Source organism: Cervus elaphus, chromosome 16 (assembly GCF_910594005.1).
Source record: "Cervus elaphus chromosome 16, mCerEla1.1, whole genome shotgun sequence".
In the NCBI taxonomy this organism is placed as follows: domain Eukaryota; kingdom Metazoa; phylum Chordata; class Mammalia; order Artiodactyla; family Cervidae; genus Cervus; species Cervus elaphus.
In genome coordinates, this window is record NC_057830.1 from 2,998,156 (window position 1) to 3,022,605 (window position 24,450).

The following is a 24,450-nucleotide window of genomic DNA, read 5'->3' on the forward strand; positions in this document are numbered from 1 at the left end:
AGCCTGTGCCTTCTCCAGCGGATCTTCCCGACCCAGGAATTGAACCAGGGTCTCCTGCGGTGCAGGTGGATTCCTGACCAGCTGAGCTATCATGTGTAGAGTCCTCGTCCCGGGGCCGGGCTCCCTGCCTCTGCCTTCAGTGGGCTTCTGCCCTCTGCTCTGCCCCCCACTCATCCTTGAGCGTTCGAGGACCCCCCTTGTCGGGAGGCCTGCACGAGCCCCCAGGACAGGCGCCCCTCTGCTTTTCTGCGCTCACGACTGCCCTGCCCTCCCTTCCGTCACCGCTCTGGTGAGGCCGGCCGCCTCTCCTGGCCATCAGCGCCTCCTGGGCCAGCGCCCTCTCTCCCGGCCGCGTGTCCCAGTGCTTCTCACAGGGGCTGGCGTGCAGGAGGCCCTCGGGAGATATTCAGCAGATGAATTCCCTCTTTAAATTCCCCCCCCCCACCCCCAACTCTTCTATTTTGAGATAATGTTCAGGATTTTTAATCTGAAGTGAATTTTAAGGAAAATGAAAACATGACTGATGAAATTCTGGAGTCGGCCTCACTCTGAAAGGACGCTTCTTTAAGAAGCCTCTGCTGCTCATCATTTTCACTGGGGGCGGGGTTGAGTGGTCTGGGGACCTCAGATGGGGAATGGGCGAAGCGGGCTTAATCATGGAGCCAGCCCTGATTCTGGGCGCCCAGAGGCTCTGTGGGTGGAAATGGCTGCTCTCACCCTCCTCAGCATCACGGGTGGAGTCTCTGAGTTCTGCAGGCTCTTCTTTAATGAATAAAAATGTGCATGGGACCAGGGCGGGCCAGGACCGCGTTTAACAGGGATGCTTAAAAGGTTTCCTGTCTGTCTGCAGAGTCGAAATGCATTCAGCAACTCTCAGCTCCTGGATAAGTCACTTTTCACCCTGAGCCTCAAGATATATATCAATATTTGTGCATTGAGATTGCCCTGCCTACAGACCTACCTGTTTACCTACCTCCCTGCCTACCTTAGAGGGTTCTTTAAAACATGATGATAATATATGAAGTCCTAATTCTGCCCAGCACAAAGGAAACACTCAATAAATGTTAACACTTATTAAGACTAACAGCAATGTGAAAAGCCTCCATATGCCTCAGTATTCCACTGTGCATACACTCAGCTTGTAGGGGGCTTTGAGCCCTCAGGCCTTGCTGTAGCCAGAGGGCAGAACTGTGGGCTCAGGTGGGCTTAGCCCCGCTCCAGGGCTGTCCACCCCCTGGAAACTGGCAGTGAAAGGTGGGTGACTGGAGCTGGGTGACGGACTTGTAACTAAAGTTGGTCAGCACGGGCAGAGAGCAGCTGGCCACGGACAGCTCTGTGACTCATCCCTCACAGCGGCCCTGCAGCCCCACGTCACGGAAATGGACGTGTGCTCTCGGAGATGTGGAGGGCATTTCCCAAGCTCCTGCGCTTCGGATTCTCAGAGTGCAGATCTCCAGCTCTTGAGCCGAGGCCCTTTCTCCAGAGCTCTCGTCTTGAGGACAGGGGACAGTCTGTATTGCCCGTGACTCAGACGTTCTCATTCTCAGCACTGTTGGTATTCGGGGCTAGATAGACTTTTGTCAAGGGCTTCCCAGGTGACTCAGCGGTAAAAGAATCCACCTGCAATGCAGGAGACTCGGGTTCGATCCCTGGGTTGGGGAGTCCTGTGGAGAAGGAAATGGAAGCCCACTGCACTATTCTTGCCTGGGAAACCCCATGGACAGAGGAGCCTGGTGGGCTACCGTCCACGGGGTCACAAAAGAATCAGATACAACTTAGTGACTAAACAGAACAACAGCTTTTTGTCTTGAGAGGCGGTCTTGTGCGTCGTAGCAACGTTTAGCGACATCTCTGGCTTTTGCCACCACGTGGCAATGACGCCCTTCCCCACCCCAATCGTGACAACCAGCAGTGTCTCCAGATATGGCCACGTGTGCCCTGGGGGGTTTAAATCATGTCCAGATGAAAATCATGGCTGGGACTCACGAGTCGCAGAAGGTTGGGCTCATACGGACCTGCTGTTTGGGAGTCATTAATTTACCTGGAAGAAAGGAAGTGATGTTTATCGAGCATCTTGTGTGTGTCAGGCACTGTGCTGAACTCTTTCCCTGGTAACACCTCGTTGAATCTTTGAAACACTTGAAGGAAAGGCACTGTCCCCGCTTTACAGGGGAGGGCAGCAGGGCAGGCGGGTTAGCTGACCGCCAAGGTCCTGGAGCCGATTAGTGCTGGCGCCCTGGGAGCGGGCGTCCTCCGGCTCCTCCCCGGCTCCTCCCCGGAAGGAGGGAGGCGCAGGGCTGTCCTTTCTCTCTGAGTGAAGCTCCTTTTGTTCCACCGACTCCTCACACCTTGCAGGGATCCTGGAGTTGGGGAAACAGGAATGACAGACGCAGGAGCAGCAGCTGTGTACTTTTAACCCTGTCAGAAAGTGGAGGAAGGAGTGAAGCAGTCAGCTCTTCCCAGCTCTCATCGCAGAAGCCTTGCTGAGACAGTCTTTCTTTTTTTTCCCCTGGTTAAATGTGTCTGCGGCACGACCGCGTCCAAGCGAGTGCTGTGCTGTGACACCTCTGGGGGGTTTTCATCAGCCTCACAGATTGGTCATTATGATTGTCTTGAAGTGGGACTGGGCACAAGTTTCTGAGAGGGCCCCTTCCCTGGCAAGGATGCTGCCTCACAATGAGCCGTCTTCAAAGCAGCGAGCATCGAAGATGAGACATAATGGTTTATTTTCCTTCCTATAGATGTTGATTTCTCTGTGCAGTTCTGTGGATGGAGCTGGAGGGAATCGCCGGAGGAGAAGGGGGGCTTGTCTGTGGCGCTCGTGTCTTAGAGCCACGTCTCCTTAGCATTTGGGGCTGTGGACCCCTCTAGAACAACCCAGTGAAAGTTGATGGGCCCTCTCCCTAAAAAAAAAAAAAAAAAAAAAACCCCACACATTGATAAGTTCTTTCCTACGTTTTCTAAGTGTTGGTGCGCCCTCTCAGGGAACAAAACGTCATGTGTGAGACAGAGTGACGTGTTTCTTGGTGTTTGAAACAAGCGTTCTGGTTGGGTGAGGCGTTTCGTTGTCTCAAAGCGCCTTCGTTGACTGTGACCCAGCAGTTGTGCTGCTGGAACGCTGCCTTCAGAAGCTAACCCGGGTGAGAAGCAAGCCTCTCGGCGCAGAGGTTTTGAGGGAAGCAGTATGTGTGTTACTCAGGTGTCTGCTGGAGGCCGCGTCCCTCCACGAGCTTGTGGAGCCGGTTCAGATCCTGTCGCGTGCTCACCCACGGGCCCCGCCTGGAAGCCCACTGTCCAGTCCAGTAGCCACTAGCCGTGTGACTGCACACGTTTAAGTTAACACACTGGGCATTCGGTTCCTCGGGGCGTAGCCACCTTTCAGATGCTCAGCAGGCACGATCCTCTGGTGGGTACACCGAGTTCATGTGCAGATACAAGGCGTCCCGTCACTGGAGAGAGCTCGGTGGGACGGGCCTCCCCCAGTCACCGTGGGTTCTGGGAGCTGGGCTTTCTCAGGACCTCCTGTGGGTGCTGGGTTGCTGGTTTTATGCAAGGCCTCTGTGCAGATCAGCACCCTATTGTTATGTTGTCCCACCCCTCAAACAAAAGTCCGTTTGACTCTTCATCTGTGAGTGGCTAACCCACCACTTCAGCCTCCTGTTGAGCCTTAGACTCATCCTCCGCTCCCTCCTGTCGTCAGCACTCACTCTTCCCCTTTCCTTTCTCTCGTCCCTCTCGCCCCTCACCCTTAACCTCCGGCGCCCCCTCTTTTCGCGGTGACACGGCAGACGTTCTAGAGCCTTCCTTCCATGCCCAAGCCTGTGCAAGACAGTATTCCAAACAGAGAGACATTCTGAGGAATTAAATGGTTTCCATCTAGCTACATCTGGAGCAGAAACTTGGGAAAGGACCCAAACGTTCACTGATAGGGGAAGACTTAAAGTAAATGCTGTGTCATTTACCCAGGTTAATATTATAGAGTCACTAAAAGTAATGCTTGCAAATTAGTTCTGAAAGTGGAGGGAGATATTTAAATGAGTAATGCACAGTGTAGTTTTATATGTCCAGTATTATTTAAACCTCATGACAGTACTCACGGAGAAAGATTAGAGGGAATACAGTCCACCATGTGTTCTTTGATGGTGGGGTTATAGTAATTTTTGCTTTTTTCATACATTTATATTTAAAAACATTTTTTTTCACTTTTATATTTTAAATGTTCTCTGAACCTGTATTTACTTTTAATAGCCAGGAAAAAAAAAAAAAAAAAACCACCTCACAAATGACGTAAAAAACAAAGGAGGGCTGGCTGGGTTTTGAGGGCTGGCTGGGTTTTGCATCTTGCAGCACAAGTGGATCTTCTATAAACTCTGGTCTCTTGTTTTCCCGAAGTGTCAGCACCCTGCAGGCCGAGGTGAGCCGCGTCTTCGCCCTGCGGAAGCGGCTGGAGTGGGACGTGCTCTCGTACCAGCACCTGCGGAAGGCTCTGGAGGAGCAGATCAGCGAGATCCGGCGGCGGGAAGGTACTCGCTCCCGTGTCTGCGTTTCCCCGTGGCGTTTGCACTCGGAGGGCCGTGGCTGAGCCTGGCAGGAGTCCTCAGGCTTCAGTAGGAGATGGAGCAGCCTGGGGCTTTCGTCTGGGGAGCCTTTTTTGCAGGGACAGCGTTGCTGCTGCTCTTCTGGCCTGGACTCAGGTAGCTTTCGCCAGTGGCGTCCAGGGCCCAGCACGTTGCGTTAGTTCCCAGAGGGCCAGCTGCAGGACTGCTTTTGCGTTGCTGCCACTGTATTCCTCATCATTTGACTTCTAGCTCCAGATAACCTCGGGGCCTCGTCATCCCCTTTCTCGGATCAACAGCCCTCATTGCCCCAAACATCTGGGCCCTGCCTCCCCGGGCACCCACTGCGTAGACGCGTGGGGGTGAGACTGCTGTTTCTTGCTGGAACACTGCTTTACGAACTCTTGTGACCACAAGCGGCTGTGCTTAGGGAGGGTCCCAGGATACCTGCCTTTCGAATTGCACTGGGAGGTCCCGCGGTTCCTGCCCTCCTGTGCTCGGGACAGCAGGATTTGGCCCCTTCTCCCCGCCCCTGGCTAGAACCAGGCTTCCCTGGTGGCTCAGACGGTGGAGTCCGCTTGCGGTGCAGGAGACCCGGCTTTGATCCCTGGGTCGGGAAGATCCCCTGGAGAGAAGGGAATGATAACCCACTCCAGTATTCTTTCTTGGAGAATCCTGTGGACAGAGGGGCCTGGCGGGCTACCATCCATAGCGTCGCAAATAGTCAGACACAACTGAAGTGACAGGGCCTGCCTGCGCTGGCTAGAACCTGGGTCCTGCAGACTCTGAATGGGCATCTTCATCCTTGCCCTGTCTCTAGCCTGGTGCTGGCGTGTGTGCTTAAAGTCGGTAACTGCGGGGTGGGTTTGACATGTCTTGAGCACCTGCTGTGTACAAGCACAGTGGCAGACCCTTAACCTCTCACCCCCGACCCTGACCGTCCACCCACTGGGCAGAGTGGGCGCTCACATCACGTCGCAGATGAAGAAACCCAGGTTTGAGCCAGGACGTCTTCCTTTAAAGCCAGCTCTATAGCATTCGAAGCATATCGGCTCTTCCCCTCGGCGCTGAGTGAGACGTTGCCGTGGACATGCTCTACTCCGTGCATAGCCTGGCCCCTCTCTGCCCCCGCGCCCCTGGTGAGAGCGAGCTTTGCTGCAGAGAAAGCAGACCCTTCCAGGGTGACCCAGGGGTCCCCGTCATAGATCCCACAGGCAGTTTCTCATCTCAGTGTGGACTCGCTGCCACGGTGGACCCTGGAGCTGGTAAAAAAACACAGCGGGCGCTTTTTCCTTCCCTTGAGTTCTACCCTTGAGAATTGCATTTGATTTTTCTGTACTTTCACCTAAAAAGAATCACTCCCTCATTTAAACTGAAAAACCACCATTTACTTGTGCCATTCAGAATGGTCTGCAGACACAACTTTTGATACGCGAATTATAATTCAGAATTGGCCACAGGGAAAGCCTGCAGCCCATGATGAAAGCGTGCATTGAGATATCAGCCTATAGAGACCGAAGAAGACGACTCCTGCCCCAGAAGTGGGGCACGGGCCTCACTGGGGTGGGTCTGGGAAGGATCTTCTTCTGATGTTCTGTTTTCTCCTCCTTTCTTTCTTTCTTTTTTTTTTGGTGCAGAAGAAACATTTTCATTTTATAGTGATCAAACATCTTACCTGAGTATTTGCCTTGAAGAACACAGTCGGCTTCAAGTGGAGCATTTTTCTCACGAAGAGCTTAAGAAAAAGGTACTGACTGTATTAACTTTGAGTGCTCCCTTAGTTATTCGTTGTCTCTCGGGCTCCTGATCAGAGGTGTCAGGTTCTGAAAGCCCTTCTCACTGCCTCTGTGGGCTCTCGCCCCGCGTGTCTTTGTTCTCTCTGTGTCCATTCCCTGGAGATGCCGCCCCCCCCCCCCCCCGCCACGTCTGATGCACTCTTTCTCAGGCTTGAGGACCCCCACCCAGGCCCCAGCTCCTCCAGGAAGCACCCTGTCCTCCCTAGAATTAGCCCTCTTTCCCCTGGTCATCTTCCTCTCTTCTTGTGCCTGATTTCATTGATTTCCTTGCTATACTGATCTATAATTATCTGATTATTCTTCTATATCCCCAGTAGGCCATGAACACCTTAAAGTGAGTGTATCTTAATTATTTCTGATTTCCCAGTGCCTGCCTGCCACATATAGTGGGAGTTAATAGATGCTTTTTGAAAGAATAAAGGTTCAGGTTTGGTCAATAAATCTTTTCTAAAACTTGGAAAGGTTTTTCAATCTGTTGATCATTGGTGTGGTTAGGGTGGTTGAGTATTTCAAGGCTCTTAAGAGCCATTGATAAGAAGAGGCAGTGTGAACTCAGAGGACACTGGTTTATTATTAAAGGATCGTCCGTGTCTGACAGGTTCGGTTTCTGTCTTGGAATAAGCCACATCCTGGTAGAGCAGGCGGAGCCGTGGCCGTGCGGAGCGCCCAGGGCTGTGGCCGGCGGGCACGCGAGGTGTAGGCGCAGCAGAGGAAAGAGTCGTCTGCCTGGAGGGGGGCAGGGGGTGGGGGGGCACTTCCCCGGGTCAGAGGAAGCTTCTCAACAGAGAGAGATAAGACCTGAAGTGGGTTTTGGACAATGAGTAGCAGTTTATCTAATTAGAAAACTTTCTCAGCAGAGGGGGAGAGGAAAAAACAGCAGATACAAGGTAGAGAAAAAATAAAAAGGAGAAGTGTAGACATTTAGGCATGTTTGGAGGAATGCAGCAAGAAGCGCTGAGGCATCTGTTGGTGTTCTGGTGAAGTGTTCTAGTGAAGAAGCTAGAGATGCTAGTAGCCACGGCTGGTCCCCACTGTGGCTGTGTCGAGGGCGGGAGTCTGTTCCCTTGGCTGGGACTCCGTGAATGTTTGCAGGGTCAGACTGTTCTGTGCTTCCCTCTGTAGCCTCCCTTGGCGGGGGGGTTCTGAGTGGTGTTATGTTTGGGTGCAGGGGACCGCGGCTCTGTGTGGTGAGGTGGGATTTCCCGCTCATTTCAGGGGCGCGTGATTACCCCTTGAAGGAGGGTTTGGAGAGTCACTGACCACTGGGATTTGAAGCTTGCAGGAAATAAAGGTGGCGTCTGATCAGCTGCTTATGTGCCTGACCTTGCGCGACCGGTGCCTTAAGGAGGGGCCTTGGACCCGGAGTCCAGGCCTGACTCTGCTTTGGGCGGCAGCTGCCCTAGCCCACTTGACCTGGCACTTTGGTTCTCCAGGAACCCCAGCTCTGGGACCTCAGGCAGCGAGCTGCCTTGTATCTTGGAGTTTTCCTTGTCAGATGGGGACAGTCACACCGGCCTGTGCACCTCCTGGGGACTTTTGTAAGGAATGATTGACCAAAGCTTGTGGGAGTGTTTCAGTTGCCATGAATTGCTTTGGAACTGAAGATTGTTGTTATTCTGGACAGTGCTAGATAGGCACAGAAAGAGGAAGGTGGAGGCTGTAGAATAAGCCTCCGACACAGCCTCAGAAGTGTCGGTCTTGGGGATTTTCCTCCAGAGGCTCTCAGGTCCAAGACAGAGGTCCTACACCCTGTCATGGATGGAGCACTTAGGCTGCGCGGAGGGCTTCAGTGCGCTGTGACCGTGATCACCTTCGGTTCTCTGGTAACCCATTCTGCAGATGCGGAAATGGGGGCTTAGACCAGGCAGCTTGCCCAGGACCTCTGGGGCTAGAACAGAGAAATGCGGGTGTTTTTCTCACTGCACCTGGGGGAGCCTGAAGCCTGGACTCAGGCCGCCTGGTTCTCCGTGACTGTGATGCTGGGAGGTCTGCTCAGCAAGCGTGGCCCCAAGAGGCAGAAGTGTGCCTGTGGGTAGCCGGGCCTCTCCTGCTCTGATCTCCCAGGTCGGCGACCTTATCCAGCTGGTGAAGGAGCTGTACACGGACAACCAGCACCTGAAGAAAACCATTTTTGATCTCTCCTGCGTGGGTTTCCCCGGAGACGACAAGACTGAGTCAGTAGATCAAACAGAGGTAAGAAGGAACATTCTTATCATCATAAGCTCATCACCAAGAGTAACAGCCCTGCACACACATCAAGGCTGAATCTGTTCTGGGGGGGTCTCTATGGAAATTCCCTTTGCTGTGGATGGGCTTTGGAGGCCTTCGTAGGTCAATAGGTCTGCCCGCAGGTTTCCGCAAGTTTAAGTCATTTCTGGGAGGATGCACTTGATGTTTTGTGATGCCCGCACTACAGCCCTGGCCCTGGGATCTGGGCTGCAGGTGGCACCTCTGGAGGACTGGTATGGTCTCAGGGGTTGGAAAGTTATCCCATCTACCAGTCACTTGGGTAGTGTAGATGGAGCCTTAACAAACCCATTTCCTTGGAAAAACAAATGAGTAGACACTCTTTCCATTTCCCTCCTGAGTTTACCCCCGAAACGCGCCTTCTTAGCGCCACGCATCGTCTCCCGGCTTTGGCCGGGTGCGTGTTCTTTCTTCCCGCGCTTACCCAGGACCCCCGCACCCCGCCCCCGTGGAGGACCCGATAAGGAGTAGACAGTCGGTGTCCCCTGAGCCTGTGTGTCCAGCTTCCTGCCTCTGGAAGTTCTCTCCTGGTGGCATTTGAGAGTCTGAGAGGGCCAGGGAAGGTTGAATCCTGGCGTCTGCACTGCAGAGCCTGTGGTTCCTGGGCGTGCGTGCCCCCTGAGGGTGCGGCCCATCCTGGCAGTCACTTGGGTGGTGCCCGCCCCGGGGAAGCAGAGGGAGAGCCTGTGGTTCCTGGGCGTGTGTGCCCCCTGAGGGTGCGGGCTATCCTGGCAGCTGCCCCGGGGAAGCAGAGGGAAAAGCCTCTTTGCCCCGTTGACTCTGACCCTCTCGTCGTCTCTGACGTATCGTGTCTGCTCTCCTCAGTGCTTGGCCGGGCCACACGGTGTGGGGAGGTGGGTCCTGCTGTGACTCCGGAGGAGCTTGCTGTTTCCTGAGTCCCGGCCTGGCCCTCTGCTCCCCCGGAGGTGCCTTGCCCAGGCCGGTGTTGGGCTAGTTAGTTTCAGAAGACTGGACCTGTCCTCCCCACGAAGTGCACCGGGCCTCTTGCACTGGATGCCCCAGGCTCTTCCTGGTTGGCCTTGTCTGGAACGCGGCCCGGTGTGCCAGGCAGAGGGAGCACTCGCTGCCACGGCGTTTCCAGGGAAAGATGTGTCAGCCTGAAGCGTGTCCTCCCGCCTTCAAAGTGGGAGACACTCACGGGTGTGTATGCTGCGCTCTGCCCATCTGCTCCCTTGGAGAGACAGAATATTATTGATCTTAGTCTCCAGGGCTCCAGATAATTTTGAGAAGCAAAAATATCTGCAGTCCATTTAGGGAGAAACAAGTCTCTTGGCTTGTTTTCTCCAAGGCGGCATTTTTAATAGACCACCCATTCTGCACCCGCTTCATTTGAGTTGCAAATGGCAAGAATGTGTTTGTTCATTTGCTCTTTGAAAGAAACCTGCTAAATGTCCTCTCATGTCCTCTGGAGGACAGAGAGTTTTTCCTCCTCCCATCCTGAGGTCTAAATAGCAGCCAGTTCAGACCTGAATCGTTTGTCAGGTTGCACGGCAATTTGATCTTCCCTATGAATGGCCGAGTCCTCTGCCGCACAAGCCCCCTTCTTCCCCCGGAATGCGATGGGAAGATCCGCATGGGAAGGGCGGCGTTCCCACAGGCGTCCTGAGCTGAGGAAGGGGAGGTTGTGAGGGGCGAGGGGAGGCTGCTGTTCCCTGGGAGGGCGCGTGGCTCCCCTTTGCTGAGCGACACGGCAGCAAATGGGAAACGCCCACGTGGGCCACAGCCTCGTCGGGGCAGCGGGCTTGTGAAGCGGGGACCGCAACGCTCCAGCTCTCCGGGAGCCTACGAATCAGAAAAGGAAAAAAAAAGAGACAGCAAATATATTGTGTAATTTTAAATATACTCGGTGTTTTTTCCCTCCAGTATTTAATTAACCCACAGCATTGCCTAAATTTGGAAAATATAGAAATGACCCCTGACGCTGGCCCTTTAAGATACGTGCAGCCAGTCCTCATCCTGGAGCCTCTCCTTCTCCCCGTGGGTGCGTCACGGGGGCACGGCGCTCGCACGGCCCGCGTCTTTCCCGTGGCTGCTGTGTACCACGTCCGACTCCATCTTGGGGGTGCCCTGAATCTAACTCGCTGCCTCGCGATTGTCAGGCGTGGGGATTATTTCCAGGGATTCACTATTCTAAATCACCTGATGAATGTCTTTGGACACAAATCATTTTCTGGCTTGCGCTTCTTTTTTTCCCCTTAGACTGTGTTCCTGGATGAGTAATTACTAGGTCAGAAGTACACATACAGATATGTGTGTGTGTATATATATATAAATAAGCCTATAATTTATTTTCATATTACGCACCCCCCACACACACAATTTTTAACTTGACAAAGGCTCTAAAGAGCGAGAGGCCCTTGATTGAGTTTGCCAGGTGTGTCTTTAGCACGGAGGCCCTGGGCTGGATCCCCCCGCGCTGGGCACATAGTACCTGTTCCCTGCATGTGGGCAGGTCACAGAAAAACCAGCCAAACTAACAGAAAGCCAAGAGCAGGCATCCTTGTGTTTTAAAGCATACTAAAAAAAAAAAGCCTTTCATGGGCTTGCTCCGATTTCCCCGTATTTTTTACGGACTACGGTTTATGTATTATAGGAGGCGTGGTTGAGAATGGACACGGGGGGGCGGATTTGAACGGACTGCGGTCAGGGTGGTGAGCATTGCCAGCCAGGGCCGTGTGACACGCAGCTGACACCTCTGGGGGACAGATCACGCGTGCGGGCACTCAGGAAAGCCTGGTTGCTGTCGTTATTAGCGTTGTCATTTTTTGGGGATGGTTAGAAAACTAAGGGATTTTTTTTGGCATGGAGAGGAAGCATGGATTAGGGGGCATAATTTAATTGAAGTCACAGGTGTAGGACTATCATCTTGAATACGAAGCAGACCTGGTGTGACTGCAGAGGACAGAGGCGGCCCTCAGAAGGAGAAGGTGCTTGTTAACATCTGTTATTAGCAACAGAGTAGAATTTGGTTTGTCAGAAGCAGATTGAATTTCATCGAAAGGAGGACGCGTCTGACAATTTGACTTCCTAAGTTGTTACGAGTTGCAGCCGACTTATGAAGCCCTTGGCACAGTGCCTGGCATGCGGTAGGCAGTCAGTATGTAAAACGCAGCTATTTCAGCGTTACTTTTTTAGGAAACTGGTGTGCCGAGTTGGAACTCCAGCCCTTTCCTGACTCTGTTCCGTGTTGTGTTAGCAACACCATAGGGCAAGTGCTTCTGAAGTTTCCCGTGCGTGTGAATTTCCTGGGGACCTTGTTAACGTGAGGATTCTGGCCCACTGAGCCTGGCATGGGGCCCGAGAGCATGCATTTCTCACGAGCTTCTGTTGCTCCAAAGAACACACTTGAGCAGCAAGACCAGAAGCAATCACCCAAACTTTTTGGTTCCAGCTCTTCGTTTTGGGGGGAAAAAAAAATTTTTTTTTATTCATTTGTTTGTCCTTTTAGCAGTGTTTCCTGAGCGCTGGGCACTGGGGTCAGAACTGAACGCAGACACGGCCCTTGCCCGTGGCGAACGTGATGCCGGGAAGCAGATCTGGGGGAGGGCCTGGGGGAGCCCGGGATGGGGCCTGCCTCCTCTTCTGAGGTCAAGAGAGCTTCTCCCTGGAACGACAGGGGGCATCTGCAGAGGCCCAGGAAGGAACAGCCCGAGAGGCGGGGGCAGACCCAGGCCGCGTGTTTGTTTGTTCAGGAGAGATGTCTAGGGAGGGCCTGCTGATGCGTGTCAGACGCTCGGGCAGACAAGAAGAAAAGACAGCTGGGACGTCGCTGGGGACCTGGGCAGTTGTGTAGAGTGAGGGGAACAGAGGCCGCGTGGCAGTGGATGGAGACGCAGTGAGGGGGAAGAGACGAAGGGTGAGTGGGGGTCTTGGAGGTGAGTAGGGCTCCTCTGCTGCTGGTGGTGAGGCCGGAAGCACACCCGCCCGCCGTGACGCACGTCTCGCTGGGCCCTTGCCTTTGAAAACTGATCAGTCACATGTGGCATGGACGATGTTTCTCCGTGTCACGTGCTGGAGACTGAGATCTGACTTTTAATTTTAACCAAGTCAGCAGAGGTAAAAGGAAACGAAAGCAAGTTTTTATTTTAGAGTACTTAGTAATGGTGTGGTTGTGGTTCTGGAAATGAAGAACAGTTTGCAAGCTTTTGTGATGTCGTTTTGGACTGACACGAGTTAACAGTACTCTTTGCTCAATAAACCTGAGGGAAGACCCTTCTGATCCTCAGGGTTGGGGAGCAGTGCCTCTCTGCCTCCTTCCTGTTCCCAGGAGGGTTCAAGCTCCTGCGATAGAAGGTCTTGAGGACCTTTCCTGAGCAGTTTCTGGAGGGTGTTGGCAGCAAAAGCCACACTGCAGAGGTGAGGGTGGGGAGTCCTTTCAAGAAGCCTGGAGAGAGGCAGGCAGCGCTAGTTCCAGAGCTGTCGGCGGACCAGAGAGGGAAACGTCATTACGTGGCTTTTTTTTTAAGATGAGAGAGGCTTCCCCCCAGCGTTTTATTGTGAAGAAACTCAAACAAAGCAAAGTGAAAAGAACTTCAGAGTGGACACCCATATACTCACCCCTAGATTCTATTATTAATCTTTTCCACCAGTCATCATCCTTTCATCTTATCTTTTTGATCAGTTTTAATGTAAATCACAACCAGTATGTTGTTGTTAACGCTCAGTCATGTCTGACTCTGTGGCCCCATGGATTGTAGCCCACCAGGCTCCTGTCCATGGAATTCTCCAGGCAGGAATACTGGAGTGGGTTGCCATTCCCTTCTCCAGGGGAATCTTCCTGACCCAGGGGTCAAACCCGGGTCTCCCGCCTTGCAGGCAGACGCTTAACCATCTAGGCCACACATGTGAGATTCTGATCCTGGGAAGTTTTCTATAAAAGACTTTCTGAAGTCACTTTGCTTTGTTTTTCTTCCTCCAAAACAGGGGTTTCCTTTAGAAAGAAGACCAGGAAAGTTTGAGTTGGGCTGGGAAAACTATGGGGTGATGGACTCAGTGTGAGAATTCCTGAAATCACAGGATGGAGACAGAACCTTCCGTGCGTCGTATGTGCAGCACGGCAGCAGGTGGCTGAGGCTCGGCTCGTGGTTTTAACGCCACGGTGAGAGCGCACTCCTCCTTGGGTGAGATGAGCTTTAGTGCAGTTTTTGAAGTGGCGTTGGCCACCTCCCCTCTCACTTTTTCTCTGGATGATCTGAGTGTCTCATGACTAGAGTTTTTGCTCCTCCAGAGAGCTGGGCTCTGGCCGCATTGACAGCTGCTGTCCCTTCTGTAGAATGCAGACTGCAGAAGCTTTGGGATTTACACTGCTTTAGTGCAGGGGATTTAGGCCATCTTCCTAAATAACTCTCCTTCGTTTTCAAAAGCAGAAAGTTGTTGTCAGGCAGGCTTGATACTGTACTCATTAGCCATGAGGACTTCTTTGTCAGCAGAATGACCGTGTGGCTGAGACTGTCCATCTTAGATGCATGACTGTCCTGAAAGAGGTTTAGCCCCTGTGCTAAACAGGGGAAGGTTTGCAGAAATCGGGGCCACCATAAATTTCATTTACTGCTTTTGTGCTGTTGGATGTTTTCAATTCCATCAATACCTATTTTCCAAAATCTGGTTACTTTTCTATAATCTGAAAGCGAATTCAGCAACGGCAGAGATGGGAACAGCACATTGGACAGCACACTCAGTTTCCAGTCGGTCAGGAAGACTATGCGAGGGCAGAGGGAAGCGCTTTCCTTATTTCTCGGGGAATTTGTCCTTAAATTATGCCTGATTGCAGGCAGCTGTGTGTGATTTGCCAGAACTAGCAACTCTGACTTTGGCTAATTTTTATTTCTTGGCTTTGGCATTTGTCTCTGCCTCTTTTTTCGGTTTTTGGTTTGTTTTTTTTTTGTTCGTTCTGCATCTTTTAAAAAAAGACATCACCGACTTCTTCATACATATTCATGCTGCACACATTTTTGGGTTGCGTTTTCACACCATTCCATGCTCCATGTAGCTTCTGGCTAGCAAGGAGGACGAGGACTCAACCAGAATTGGAGAGGAGGACGAGAATAATCTGCTGAGTGACGAGTGTCTGGAGCAGAGTCGCAAGGTAGGAACGCCTGCCCCTCTCTGCCCGAGCGTCTCCCGTCTGGAGCGAGTCCGCCGGGCCTGCTGTTCCTCCGCCTATGCGGTGCCTGCCCTGTGCCTGTGGGCAGCGCAGAGGAGCGCTCTCCCTTTTTAGAAGCTACAGGTGTGGTGGTAGAGCCACTCAGGAGACAGGAGAGCAAACATACAGTTGCAAATAATAAATGGGGCTCTTATAGTAGAATATTAAAATGGGTCTTAGACACTGGGCCTGCACAGCTCTTTAGAACTCTAACCCAACCCATTCATTTTATGCATTGGAATCGGAGGCCTGGGAGAGGAGATGGTTCATCTGGGGCTCAGAGTAGGTCAGTGACACAGTTGGGACCCGTGCCCTTGTCTCGGGGATGACCGTGAACCCCCAGATCATTTGCTTGCAGTGTAAGGAGCCACCGATAGAACCAGACTTTCCTTCCCTGGGCCCGTCTGCAAGCTCCTGATCTGAAACCCAGCTTAGTGCTGCCCGAGCGTCGTTAAGAGTTTTGCTCCAGGCACGTCGAGACCGAACGTTTGGAGCACATGTTCTCCCAGGTTGAAAGAACTGTAGACTGGCACGTGGTGGGGGTTAGGAGGCCGCAGGTTTGACGTTTGTGGCTTTCAGGGTGTTCAGGTTCATGGAGTCATGAAGGCGAGATCATCCTTGTGAGAGTTTTGGAGAGCGAAGCAGTTAAAAGTTGGGGCTTTGGAATCAGATGTGATTTTGAGTCTTGGTCACGACCTCTGTGACTTTGGTTACTCCTTGCTTAACCCCTAAGCCTGTGTTTCCCCATCAATGAAGATAATAACACTCCCTTGTTAGAACTGTTGTGATGTTTAAATAGTAGGTATGTACTAATTGCTCAGTGAATGGCAGCAACTGCTCTTTTTATTATTCTAGACTTTTCCTTCTGTGGAGCTTGCTTATTTAGATGGATTTAATAACTAGATCGGTGGCAAACAAGACCCTATAAATAACAGCTCATTTGTGTGGGTCTTGTCTTCCGTTTAAAAACCTTAAGCATTTTACACGTGTGGAGAGAGGGGTGTGGTGGCCACTGTGTATATTAGGAGCAGTAATGAAGCCAAGGGGAGTTATTTATAGACTGGTGGAAGAAATTTACAGCTCTGGAAATGGGGAGGAAGAACGCTAATTGCAGCACCTCCGGACATGCCCAGCACAGGCTTTAACTAGATGTTTCCTTGGCACCACTCCTCCGGGACCCTGTGACCCAAGAAGGCGGGTCTGTAAACATCTCATCTCCATGGGAATTAGGAGCTCTCCATGGTCCTGACGAGACAAACCAAAGTCACGATAATTAGGATGTGTCTGTAAAGAGGCTGGCTTTCTGATATATAATGAGGAAGATACATTGCAAGAGGTGTATAATAAATGTCCATAGAATTGTGGATGGCAATTAACGACGTCCCGGATTCTTCTTAGAAGGGAAATGTAGAAAGTAGGCCGTGGGGTGGGGGAACACAGCTAGAGCGGGTGGGACACCGCGGCACGAACTGAAGTGGGCCGGCCATCCCGTTTTGTTCTTGTCGCTGCCTTGGCAGGTGGCGTCACTGTGCCCGTTTATGGGTGAGGAAGCTGAGGATGTGGAGGAGTAAACTCCTCTGTGCTGTGGGCAGGGGGAGTGCGTGTGGACCGCAGGCCTGCGCACCCATCCCTCATTTTCTCCCGGGTGTTTGTACTCGCTCATCACCGCCTGTCTCCATCCTTTCTCTGCCCACCCCCTGCCCCTCCTCTGTGTCCATTATCTGACCAGATACTTTGATTTGCAGACAATGGAGGACAGTTCCAAAGGGGGCTGCAGAAATGGATATTTAAGGCACGCAGATTCCAGTATCTCAGACTACAGTGGAGCGCACACATCCGGCGGCCCTGGAGACCAGGGTCTGGAGGAAGGCGAGCTCCTGAGCCTGCTCACCCCGCTCTTCGGCGAGAAGGCCGTGTGGTTCCTGGAATCCAGGTAGACATGGGGCCCAGGCGGTGTGCTGTCTGCAGTTGGAGGGGGGAAAGCTCGTTGTGTTAAATGGCTTTAGATGGTGGTGCCCTGCAGTTCACCTGAGAGAGCTCCTGAAATGGCTCGGAAGGAACCTTGCCGGTCGTGCAATTAAGTAATTAGGCCGCGTGCTCGTGGCTGCAAGGGGCCTGCACCCAGCAGAGCCACATGCACGCCCAGAACCAAGAGCTGAGACAGGACCCTTCAGAGTCGTTCCTGGGAGCTCGGGAAGGGCTGCCTGGCTGTCCACGGGGGGCTCGGCCCTCCCGAAAGCCCTCCCAGTCTCTCCAGCAGCCTCGCCACGGCCATTGTAGCTGCGACTCTGCTGTTTTACGTGGAGCTTGAACCACAGTTCCCTTCTCATCATTTCTCCTGGGAATCGTTCCTATATGAGGAAACACTCCAGGGTGTTTTCCTGAAAACAAGAAGTCTTCAGTACACATGTATTATCAAAATTAGTCCTTTAGGAGCAAATTTCCCCTCCTGCCCATTCTTTTCACTCTACTGTAGCAGCTGCTCTGGGCTTTGGAGCCTGAGGGAGCTGGGCCTTCCTCCCTTAGTCCCTCCATGTCTCCGACCACTTCTTGGGGTTGCCATGAGGAGCAGGAAAATGCTGTTCCAGGAGGATGGATGGTGTGCGACGGGTGTTCATTGGAAGCTTTGTCCTCCAGAACAGGCAGACAGACGGAGCTGGGGCCACGCCCAGCACTGCTGGCCCGACCAGGAGCCTGGTGGTGCTCGTGTCTGTGGTGGGCTCAGCCTGGTGGGTGCCTCTCCAGTTGGAAAGATGGCAGTGTTCTGTGGGCTCCGAGAGGCGACCTCCCCAGCCCCTGACGTCTGCTGAACATTTTTCTAGCGTGAGTCCTCTAGGGCAGGGGTCCCCAACCTTTTTGACATCAAGGACCGGTCTCGTGGAAGACAGTTTTTCCACGGATCGGGGTAGGGGCCTGGTTTTGGGATGATTCAAGCGCATTCCGTTTATTGTGCACTTTATTTCCATTATTGTTACATCAGCTCCACCTCAGATCATCAGGCACTAGATTTTGGAGCTTGGGGTCCCCTGCTCTGGAGGGACATTCCCAGTGGCTATTCTGGTATATTATCACAGGGAGTTAGGCAACCATAAATGAGGAATGGAGGGTTTCCCCAGCGTCAGCTGCTCCTGTGTTAAGAGTTAAAAGATGCAGCTTGCTCTCTCTGAGGACGACTTGGGGATGCACTTGGGTGGCATGAGCTGGGGGAGGTACGACAGACGGTGGGGGTGCGGGGAGTCAGGCCTGCGCGCTCCCTCCTGGCAGGTCGGAGCGTTTCAGCCCCAAATCCTTGTTGTCTGAAAGCATGTGGGCTCAGAGCTTCCATCAGTAAAAGCCCCAAATTTGTATTCCTAACCTCCTGATGTTTGAAAATTTAGACTTCAATTTTAAAGAAAGCTCTTTGTGGACTGACTCTTTTAAAAACTTGGGTGCGATTGTGTTTCTTCTGAGCTTAAACCCTCTCGTGGGTCCTGTCGCCTCTGGGGTGAGTGTGGCGCCTCGGCCCGGCCTTCTCAGGGCCTGCTCTTGCTCACACGGGTCTCTCTGTCCTCGGTCTTCTCGGCCTGTCCCCCCAGGGCCTTTGCGGCGCTGTGCCCTCCTCCTGCAGTGCTCTTTTCCAGGACGTGGCGGTGTCTCAGCTCCGCAGAGAGGCCTCTCCCGCCCCCTCTGTCTAACGAGAATCCCTGCGTCTCGCTCGGTCTGGGGCTGGTGCCCTCCGCCTCCCCTGACCGGCCCTCCTTCCGTGTGCTTCTCCTTGCTGTGTCTGTCCTGTTTAGTCATCAGTGTCTGTGTCTGTCTCTAGTGAAGCATCAGCGTCATGGTTCTTTCTTTTGATTAATACATCGTTGGCCGCACCGGGTCTTCGCGGCTGCGCCTGGGCTTTCTCCCGCTGCAGGGAGCAGGGGCCCCTCCCTCGGTGCGGTGTTCAGGCTTCTCGCCGCGGGGCCCTCTTGCTGCAGAGCGCGGGCTTGCGGGCATGTGGGCTGCGCTGGTTGTGGCTCACGGGCTTAGTTGCCCCGCGGCATGTGGTATCTTCGTTCCCGGACCGGGGATTGAACCCATGTCCCCTGCATTGGCAAGCTGATTCTTTACCCCTGGACCACCAGGGAAGTCCCAGCGCCATGGTTCTTTTACACCGTGCGTTTCACAGCTTTACTTGACAGATGGGAGGGGCTCGATGAATATTTGCATGAATGTCCTGACAACTAGAGGCTCAGCATCAAAGCAGAAGGTTTATGTTTAGAGAAGGAGAAAGCGCAGTGCCTCTTTGGAGTCAGAGAGGCCTGTGTCCGTTGTCTCCGGTCTGCCGCTTTTGCTCGGAGATCGTGAATCTTCATCTGTAAAATGGGGTCAGTAATCCATCACAGTCTTCCCGTGAGGACTCAGGGTACTGAGTGTATTTAAAGGATGTGGCACACATAAACGCTTAGTGGATGTCAGTCCTTTGCCCTTATGCCTTCTGCGTGGCAGAGAGGCTCAGGGTAAATAAACAGCGACTGGGCCTCTGACAGGACCCTTGAACTGAACCATCAGAAGGGTCCTGATTGGGGCGACAGCTTAATGAATCTGCGGTTCAGATTTCCAGCAGAGCGGCACTTGAAATGTTTTATTTAACAGCACTACTGCTTTAGTATATTATAATGGCCTCTTTCACCACCTTTTACTACCCATTTGTAAGTCTCTCTTTCCTGGATTTTATTGTGTGTTGTTTAGTTGTGAGTAACGGTCCTCCTCTGGCTAGCTCAGTTGCAATTGTCATTATTTTTAATCTATATTAAGGGAAGGAGAGGAAAGGAAAATTCAGTTTAACACGCTTGAGGTACCAGAAATATTTTTGAAGTCTGGGTTTACTGAATTTTAAGATGGTTGGCGTCGTCTAGATGACTCCATATTAGAAGTGAAAAATGTGCCACCCATTTTAATTCTGTTTTCCATACTTTTAGTTGTTGCCCTATTTCAGCATGCTGTAACTGTTTAACTTGCATTGAACTGACTCTGCCCCAGAGCTGGGTGTTGGGAATCCAGATATGAGTCAGCCGTCGCTTCTGCCGTCAGAGGGCCCAGTGGGAAGGTAACGCCAGGGTACCTGTCACTTCCAGTGGTAGCGAAGATCCCGGGGAAGCGGGGGGCGAAAGCACGTTAAAGGACTTGCTGGCTACGGTCTGTCTGGCGGCTGTTTTGAAACGAGGAGACACCGCAGCAACGGGAAGGATCCGGTCCTGCTGGGACGGCTCCTGTGCCCTGCGCTCTCCTGACCGCACCCCCCCTCCTGACCACATCGTCCGTTTCCATCTGGCCCCCTCCCTCATTGCTTCTCCCACCTTCCTGTCCTTCTTTATTTTTTTTCATAATTTTCTGCCTCCGTTTCTTAAGTTCCTTTCATTTTTATGAATCTTGTTTCCTGCCTTTGTTTTTCAGATGATGGAGACGTACTTCTTTTAAGTCTTCCTCAGTCCGCTTTAGCGTCTCTATCTCCTTGCGCGTGAACGCTGCCCTGCAGCTTGCCGGCGGTCTCTCCTGGCAGCCGGCCTTGTCTGCAGGAGCGGCCTGTCTGCGTCCCCGGCCCGCTCTGCCCTTCTGCGCTCGCTGGCTCCTCCCTGTGCTGTGGTTTTGAAGTTGCCTTGACTTGTCTCTCTAGGTCTTGCTTTGGGGGCATGAAGTTTGCGTGACTCTTCTTCCAGCCGTGGGAGTTAAACGTCTTCTGTGGGTGCCTGTCCTCTGGGCCCCCTCCTCTGTTTCTGACCTGTGGACGTGGTTGTGTCTCACTGATTTGAGTCCTGTGCTGTGCCTGGAACGTGTTCTGTCTCGTCTGCTTTGCTGTCGTTTACATATGTTCAGTCGCGCAGTCGTGTCCGACTCTCGGGCCCCCAGGGACTCTGACCCCCCAGACTCCTCTGTCCGTGGGGTTCCCCAGGCAAGGATACCGCAGTGGTTTGCCCTGGTTGCTCAAATGGTGAAGAATCTGCCTGTAATGCAGGAGACCTGGGTTCGATCCCTGGGTCAGGAAGATCGCCTGGAGAAGGACGTGGCAACCCAGTCCAGCATTCATGCCTGGAGAACCCCATGGACAGAGGAGCCTGGTGGGCCACAGTCTACGGGGTCTCAGAGAGTCGGACATGACTGAGCGGCTGACACTTTGACCTCAGTTTCTCGAGTGTCAGAGCAGACGAGAGGGGCTCTGCGTGCAGTCACACCACACTCACAGCCGATGGGAGGCTCTCTGCGCGTCCTCTGCCCCGCAGCCCGTCCCCTCCCTGGGGTGTGTGGCTGGGCCCCCCGCCCACAGGCCTCGCACTGGCTCCCGCTCCCGTCACAGGGCTTGGCTCTCCCCGCCTCACTTCCCAGCCTCACCTCCCTGTTCTTCTCCGTGTGTCTTGACTCCGTTCATGTTTTCTCTGCTTAGAGGAAGGTTCCACTGCCTTTCCCTCAGCTAACCTCTCCAGTCTGGAGGCCCCTTTCCTGGCGTTCTCCCTGCCACCCCCAGTGTAGACACCCTGGGCTCCCAGCCTTCCACAGAGCCCGCGTTTCACTTCCAGCCTGTGGAGTGGTGGCTGGTTCACGGATCTGCCCCCGACACCAGTCCTGCGGGCAGTTCTGTGGCCCTAGTGTCCAGTACAGCGTCTGGCTCCGGAAACAACTCACGAGCGATTCTTCTGGAACTGTTCCAGAAGTTTACACGCTGACTCGGTTTGGTTCCTGGGAGGGCAACGTCTTGAGACACGGACCTGGTGCAAGGGATTGATTTAGGATGTGACTGCAGACAGCAGGAAGGAGGGATGCAGAGAGTAAGGCAGGGACGGAGGCAAAGGCGGGAAGGCTGCAGGATGGTCTGGTTTCTGCTCTGGGCAGCCGGGCCGCCGTCCTGCCGGCCACCCTCGCAGGGACGGTGTGGACCCATGTCAGGGCTCTCCCGCTGAAGCTCGGGGGACTGGGATATTCACCCCACAGCCCTTTTCCTCCGCTGGTTGAGAGTTTCCCTGGGGGCGTGAATGAGCTCAGAGGGCCCTGGGAAAGGGCCCAGAGCCACAGGGAGACGCCGGCGGCACTGGAGGAGGGGTGTTTGTCCACAGGAGCTATCCGCGCAGCTGCAGCTGAAACCCCAGGGAGGCCCAGGCTGTGTGGCAGGGGACGAGGGAGGCAGCTGCGGTCCACGTATGCTTCGGCTGAATCCTTGCAGTGTGCTATGAAGACTCGGTGTTCGTCGTTGTGGTTGTTCAGTTGGACTCGTGTCCAGCTCTTTGCGATTCCATGGGCTGCAGCATGCCAGGATTTCCTCTCCTTCACTGTCTCCTGGAGTTTGCTCAAACCCATGTCCATTGAGTCAGTGACGCCATCTAACCCTCTCCTCTTCTGTCTCCCCCTTCTCCTCCCCCCTTCAGTCTGTCCCAGCATCGAGGTCTTTTCCAATGAATTGATTCTCTGCATCAGGTGGCCAGACTCGCTGCACTTTCCTAGAATTGCAGTTAGGACTTGAAGCTGTCTTTTCTGACTTCAGAGCCACTGCTCTTTCTGTCCACAGCAGTTCCCGGCATCCCTTCATCCAGCGCCGTTACTGAGTGCCGATCACTCACCTGGTGGGCCAGGTCGGTTATGGACCCGCCGGGTTGGCTATAGTCACGCAAAGGCGTCCTTGCCCCCGGATCGGGCGTGGGCGGGCCTTGCAGTTGCCGTGAACCCCCGATGAGCCCGTTCGCTGCCCCGAGCCCAGCCTGCGTCCGGGCAGTCGTGTGGCCCCTCACGTGCTGGGCACCTGTGTCCAGGCAGTTCTGTTCTCTTCTTCTCATCCATGAAGCAGGCGTGTGCCGCCTCCCTGGTGTGGTTGTTCGGAGGTGACCCGGGTAGCCTGCTTGGCGTGGGTCCTGGCAAGTGGCTGGTGCTCGCGGTGTTTAGATTCAGCAGAATCTGGGCCAGAATCAATGGGGGAAACTTTGGAAACTGGGTGGGGACCAAGGCCATGGCAGAAAACTGAGTCCTTCCATTTCCTTTCCCTTTTGGGAAAACAGGCCAGACCTTCTGAAAGTGCTCCATGAACTGCTGCTGAAACAGATGTGCTTGATGGAGCAGGAGGCTCCGGAACACGTTGATGGTAAAACGGAGAAGATGCTGAGGCAGGTGGCCGTTCAGCTGAGACGTGAATTCGGACATTTCATCCAAGCCAGCTCGTCTCCCATGCCAGCTGATGAGCTGCAGTGGCCTCGGGGAGTCCAGGTGGCACAGGGGGCTGAGGCGTCCACAGCAGAGCAGAAAGATGCCTCCGTGCAGACCTCGGCCGTGGAGGGCGACACGCTCAGATCTGGACAGGAGGGCCTGCGAGAGGCTTGGGAGGAGCAACCAGCAGACGCCGCGTTCAGTGCTGGCCGTCCGCCGGGAGAGCCGTGCAGGGTGCCGGGGCGGCAGGCCACGGCCCCCGCCGTCCCCAGGAGGACCGAGAGAGTAAGCTTCCCACCCGTTCCTTACTTGGTTACTTACTACATACAGACAAAAACGCTTAAAAATCGCCTCCCATCCCACCAGGTTAAAAATATTTATACAGTCTGGGCTCTCCCTCTGCCTGTCCTTATCTTGACCTCCACCTTGCTCACCTTCCTCAAAGTGTTGCCGACATCTCCGCCCTGCCTCCCTCTCTGCCCCCATCCCAGCCCTCTCTTATTTATCTGTATGCCATGATATGTATAGGGCTTCCCTGGTGGCTCAGATGGTAAAGAATCCACCTGAATGCAGGAGACGCAGGTTCAATCCCTGGATAGGGAATATCCCCTAGAGAAGGAAATTGGCTATCCACTCCAGTGTTCTTGTCTGGAGAATTCTACGGACAGAGAAGCCTGGCAGGCCATCATCAACGGGGTCCCAAAGAGTTGGACACAGCTGAGTGGCTAACATACTTTGATGATATGCTTCTGTTTTCATTATAAAAAGCAGAGTCACATTTATACATCTGCCTGTAGCTTTCTCTTTCATGTTACATATCAGGAACTTCTTTCCTTGTAATGGCTGCTAAGATTCCACTGTGGGACATATGCCAGAATTTACATGGTTTTCCCCCGTTGACGGACTTACTTTGTGGGTTGCAGTAAAACTGGAATAACCTGACTTGAGCAACAGGGATGAAAACCTAGGTTTTCCTTTGTACAGACTTCGTGTCTGAGAGGCATCATTCTGTGGGCATCGTCTCCATGCTCTTGTGCTTAAAACACCCGTCAGAGCTGAGGAAGCCAGGTCCCGAGTGCCCATGGTCAAGGTCAGCTGTTAGGGGGCTGAGCTGGGCCCCTCACTGCCTGGCTGCATAGCTGATCACTTTCCTTGGGTCACCCTCCTTCCCAGCCCACGCCGGCCTGAGTGGTAGGGTCCGGTTTTGGTGGCTGAATGTCTGCAATTTGCTTCACTCAAGATGCTTTCTCTAGGCATCTTCTCACACACCGTCAAATATGCCAGATTATTAAAAGCCAGACTCTCCTGCCAGTGTTTGAAATCCTTCTCGGGAGGAGGGGTTGGGGTTGGAGCCCCACAGCGGGGAGACGGGAGTGGCCCGGAGGACGGGCGAGGTCGTGCTTTTGACGGGGCTCCAGCGACGGCTGCTGGTCCCCTTGTTTCTGAGGGGTGTTTTGTATCTGAGAGATAACTGTATACACTGCTTCATAGCATCAGAATAGAGAATTAAGTTTATTTTCTGACCACTAAATTACTGCTT

The 24,450-nt window shown here is 53.4% G+C and overlaps 1 protein-coding gene across 8 annotated transcripts in view; it reads left to right on the forward strand.

Moving 5' to 3' along the window:
• Positions 1–24,450, forward strand: part of CDK5RAP2 (CDK5 regulatory subunit associated protein 2) — a 178,690-nt gene that overhangs the window by 98,522 nt on the left and 55,718 nt on the right. For 7 of the 8 annotated variants that reach the window (XM_043870667.1, XM_043870665.1, XM_043870673.1 and 4 more), the window contains 6 exons: positions 4,393–4,523; positions 6,194–6,303; positions 8,417–8,545; positions 14,610–14,705; positions 16,508–16,695; positions 22,766–23,195. In XM_043870667.1, coding sequence (XP_043726602.1) covers positions 4,393–4,523; positions 6,194–6,303; positions 8,417–8,545; positions 14,610–14,705; positions 16,508–16,695; positions 22,766–23,195 — 1,084 coding nt within the window. The remainder of the gene's footprint in view (positions 1–4,392; positions 4,524–6,193; positions 6,304–8,416; positions 8,546–14,609; positions 14,706–16,507; positions 16,696–22,765; positions 23,196–24,450) is intronic. The other variant, XM_043870669.1, reaches the window with a different exon arrangement.